At 43.9% G+C, this 5,210-nt stretch overlaps 1 protein-coding gene across 1 annotated transcript in view; it reads left to right on the top strand.

The window, feature by feature from the left end:
• Positions 1-875: 875 nt before the first annotated feature.
• Positions 876-5,210, top strand: part of SLC16A6 (solute carrier family 16 member 6) — a 9,791-nt gene continuing 5,456 nt past the window's right edge. Inside the window, 3 exon segments of the mRNA XM_007455269.1 lie at positions 876-910; positions 2,374-2,612; positions 4,992-5,135. Of these exon segments, the coding sequence (XP_007455331.1) occupies positions 876-910; positions 2,374-2,612; positions 4,992-5,135 (418 nt within the window).

The following is a 5,210-nucleotide window of genomic DNA, read 5'->3' on the forward strand; positions in this document are numbered from 1 at the left end:
TGCCTGTCTGGTGAAGAGAGCTCCTTAGGTCGAGTGGATCAGAGGAAGCCTTATGCAGCAGGAGGATGTGATGAAGCGGGCGTTTGCGGCGCCAGCTGTAGGGGGGCCTCCAGCCTGGGGAAGGGGCACGCCACAGGCAAGGTGGCTGGCGAGTCAAGCGACAGAACAGGAAGAACTAAGGCTGCTGAGATCCATGGGGGGCAGGGACTTCCAATTAGGAAGGACTTTGAAAGTCAAGCTGATCTTGTGGATTTTGTCCTTCAGAAAGAGGAAAGCCACTGAAAAAGTCGGAGCAGAAAAATGTCATGACGATGAGGCATTTCAGAAAGATTAATCATAGCAGACAGTTGAGAGACCAGTAAAGGAGTCTTGGGCTTCCAAGGTGAAGCTCAAAGGAGTGGCCTGGTAGCGGAGGTCGAGATGGGAGGGTGACCTGAGCTGTGGACTCCCCCCACCCCCGCACTGCCCCTCCTTCCCTCCTACCCCGCTCCCTAGGGCTGAACACGGTTCCAAAGCCAACTCTGGCATGTACTTTTTTTAGTTTCCTTCTCAATCTTAAGCCCACTACCGTTGTCAGTTCCTCTGCCCCAGGTGCCTCATCTTGGGAGCAGACTTTGAAAGTCTTAACGGAGGAGGGGACTTGGGAAAACCTCAGCTGCTGGAGGGCTCGGGGTTCCCATGTTAAATCAGCTGCTTTCCATGTTGGGAACACGAATGACAAACTGGTCTGTAATTGTTACCCTACACCCAGAGCCACTTAAGTGCTCTTCCCACCTTTGCCCTCAGCTCTCAGGCATGACATGTTGACACATATCAAAATGCAGAGGCCTTTGCTGCAGGGAGCACAGCGTCTTAAAGCATCTTATGCCCTATTTATGCAACCAAATAGCCAACAGTAAGAGAGTAAAAAGTGAGTATATAGTCCCTTCAGAGTACTAGGCTACCATGCTATCAATAGGCTGAACAATATGAAATTAGGTCAGATTTGCTGCTTTGTAAGATTCTCAGAGCAAATTCCAAATACTGGATTCCCGTAGCAGAAACTGGAAAGTCTACTGGCTAGATGAGGTTTTGTCCTGTTATTTCTCAATTGTTCTCCATTTTCAATAAAACCTGCCTTCGTATGTGAACATGACAACTCGCGGCTAGGCCATCCACGCGTCCTGAAAATTCACCTGGCTACAACTGCATAGTTACAGAGAATTCTTAAACTCAAGGTGCGTTGCCATTAAGAGCGCAGAGACCACAGACTCGTTTGTTATTTATGGGTATTAATTTTTAGTTGGGTTCAAAACACACGTGACTGTTTCAAAGTGTACGTAATTGTAGAGGTTTTGAAAATGTCTGCGTTTCATGCGCTCGAGCCGCCGCCGCAGAAGAGACTGAAACGACCCTGCCTCCAGCGTTAAATACAGTTTCCCCTTAGTGGTGATACAGCACAGGGATCTGATGTTTGTTGCAACCTGAATGGAAAAGCATAGCAAGGTCACGAGTAACTTGGTTTAAGTTCCCTGGCTGTCCAGACCCCACAAATTGGTAGTGCCGTATTTGGTCACTATATCCTAGAGTACTGGTCCTGTGTGGAAAAATTCCATTTTTCATACACCACGTGGCGACCGACTTTGAGCAAGTCATCCATGCTAAACCAACACCAAGAAGACAGAATCCCCAAATTTTAATTTGCAGTCACGTTCCGTCCCCGTAGGTACAGCCATATGGGACCCCAGACCATAATCAGAATGTTGCTGAGTAGGAAGCAGGATGGTCCGAATGACCGGGGGCATCAAGCAGAGATGCAGGATTTCTCCAGCACTTAGCTGCCCCTGCAAGGTGGCCTCTGAGCCTCTCTTTGCCTAGGCTTCATTTCTGATCCACGTTCCTTACAGTCAATTCAGTCTTCCTTTACCTAACTTGTCTTCAGGTTCAAGGTCAGCACTGATCCTTGGTCTGGTGGCCATTCTTTATCCTCCAAAGAGCCTCTGAGTATTCTGCCCAGGTTCTTTATGCTTTTTTTGGTTAGTTTTTCCATTTAACTGCCATAGCTTGGAAGTCTGCCTTCCCAAAATCTTTCACGGCTCCATATACAATCCAAACATAGTTCGTTAGATAGATAGATAAGATGGATAGATGATAGATGACAGAGACAGATAATGATAGATATAAATGTGATAAGATGACAGATAAAAGATGACACAGATGTATAGATAGATAGATACTATTATTCAAAGACTTTATACTAACTGCACGATTTAAATATTCATCAACCTAAGAAATGCAGTGAGTAGTTCTTATCTGTTATGTTGAGTATTAGAATCATCCACCCTCATGCCGTTGCTGGTCTAATTTTTTTTTTTTTTTAACTTTTTCTTTTAGATTAAGAATGACCCAAAAGAAATCACAGCTTTGTTCCAGAGCCAATGTTTATACTCAAGTGCCTGATGGAGGATGGGGCTGGGTGGTAGCTGTTTCTTTTTTCTTCGTTGAAGTCTTCACCTATGGCATCATCAAGTCATTTGGTGTCTTCTTCAATGACTTAATGGACAGTTTTGATGAATCCAATAGCAGGATCTCATGGATAATATCCATTTGTGTGTTTGTCTTAACATTTACAGGTTAGTACATCTTCCAGCTTAAGCGCTATATAAGCATATGCCTCTTTCAGTCTGTCTAATTATGTAAGAGGCGCTGAAGGAAAATGTCTACTTGCCAGACTTGACTGCCTTCATTTAATTCACATGTATTAAACACCTACTGTATGCACTCTCTTAGGATACTGTAGATTATTTTGAGGACAATAGCAAACCCCGGTTCAATGGGAATGTGGTCATTTCCTAAAGCAGCATTAAAAGTTCCTGGCATCCTGGGTCCTGGTCTCGTAAAAACATGCTGAGGAAACAGGTTGGGAACATGAAAATGTGACTACATGAAGGAGAAAGATGGAAGGTGTAAAAGGGTATATGGGAAAACTACCCATATTGTCCAGAGAGGGTATTCTGAATTCCAAACACCTGTTTCCCTAAAGGACTTCACTGGCTAATCAGTCTGCCCAGCTCCCAGATCCAACAGCATCAGATGAATGGGATTGTAGTATAATTCTTAACATACTAACTTTCACTTGGTCCCATTCAGACCTAATTCAACACATCTCTGAGGTCTCATGACTGTTCATCCATCTGCCAGGGGCCGCGCCAGGGTCTTCTGAGAAAGCAAGGCCGTTGAACTTACCGCTGACAGTTAACGGGGCTGAACTTCAGCTTCCCTAACTTTACCCTAATATCCTGTCACGGAACCATTGCCTCTGAAGTTTTCTAAGCCTGTCTTTCAAGGTACTTAGCTTTCAGCCCTATACTGTCTCACGAAGGTAGCTCCACTGTTCTTTGCTCCCGGGTAAAGCCAGAATCTCTCCCGTTAGCCCTGATACCCTCTCCTACACGGTTCAGGGAATTACTTCTAGTTCCGGTTTGAGTATTAAGATACTTAATTTCTTAATTGGCAGGATGTTTACTTTCTTAGAAAGATAACTTACATGAATTAGAACCAAAATTTTACATTTGGCAACCAAAATAAAACGAAAATCCCAAAGCTGAACTTTTAGCCGTTTTCTAACCAAAGATAATACAGTCAACAAGAAATTTCCAGCTAATACTATTATACCAGAAGATAATTGTTCTTCATGCTGTTATTCTAGTCATTAATGCCTTGAGTCTACACACTGCCTAAAAATGATCCTAGTGATTTCATTATTTGCTATATTAATATATTAGTTTACATTCAACTCACATAAGAGATAGGTATGCACCAACCCCAACAAAATTAAGTCCTTTTTGAGTTTTTTAGCTCTTTCTATCCAGCATGTACGATGTTGTTCTTCCTCCCCACAACTCTGGAGGGTTCCCTCATCTCATTGTACTCAAGGCGGTATCAGTGGGAGCCTAAGTAGCATCTAACTAGGAAGCTCATCTTCCAGATTTAAATGTCCCAGAGGATACAGAGCACAGAAGCTACGCCAATTGTAATTCATCAGCCACTTTGAACTATCTATCCCATAGCCTGCCTCCTTTTGGTATGCATAACAGAATTCACCATACTTTCATACCATTTGCAAAAAAGTCAAATGGAACTTAGCTGGAATTTGACCCTAAACGGAGCCTCTTAAGAAAGAATCCAAAGCAGTGAGTATAGGAAAAAAAAAAAAAAAAAGTGCCTCATACAATCATAGGAAAAGCCCATTTTTATTGCAGAATAACAAATTTAATGCATATCCAATTTTATAGGGGCTCCTGGTGAGTCAAAATCTTTCACTGGAGACAAAAGATATGTTTTATACTATGACTCTTGATTTCTCTTCAAGGAGCCCCCAAAATATATCGTCCAGCTTGTGCAAATAGTAAAATAAGTCCTGAACTGACTTAAGGAACCATTGCACAAAATGTATTCTGTATCTTACATCATCAACTCCACGTTAAAGGCTGAAAAGATAGAATCTTACCAGGGACTCACGGACACAGAGAACAGATGTGTGGTTCCCAAGGGGGAGGGGGAGGGGGAGGGATGGGGTGGGAGGATGGGGTGAGCAGGTGCCAGTGAGTGTATACGGGATGGAGAAACAGGAAGGCCCCACTGTGTAGCACAGGGAACTGCATTCTACATCCTGGGATAAACCGTACGGGAAAAGAACAGTTTTAAAACACGAGTGTATATACGTGTACGTATAACTGAATCACTCGGCCGTACGCCTGAAACTAACACAACGTGGTAAACCAACTACACTTCACTAAACGTTAGAAAATGTAAAATTAAACAAGACAGGATCTTAGGGTAAATGTAGAGCTGATTCACTCTGTTCTTCAGCAGAAACTAACACACCACAGGGTAAAGCAATTAGACTCCAATAAAGATGTTAAAAATGTTTTTAAAAAAAGGAGGAGTCCTAGGGAGGCTAAGGCTTTTTCACCTCTGGGAGCTGAGACCCCGCTTTGCTCTTGCTGCAGCTCCTGTGTCCACTGTCCTGAGCATTGGGTTTGGACACCGTCTGGTGGTGATGGTCGGGGGGCTGCTGGTCAGCGTGGGCATGGTGATGGCCTCCTTCTCACAGAAGGTCTACCACATGTACATTGCCATCGGCATCATCTCTGGTAAGTGCTTCTCCTGGGCTCGCTCATTCTCCAGAGACTTAGCTTCTAGAACAATGCGGGGGCGGCGGGGCGGGG

This window comes from Lipotes vexillifer, unplaced genomic scaffold (genome assembly GCF_000442215.2).
Source record: "Lipotes vexillifer unplaced genomic scaffold, Lipotes_vexillifer_v1.1 scaffold664, whole genome shotgun sequence".
In the NCBI taxonomy this organism is placed as follows: Eukaryota; Metazoa; Chordata; class Mammalia; order Artiodactyla; family Lipotidae; genus Lipotes; species Lipotes vexillifer.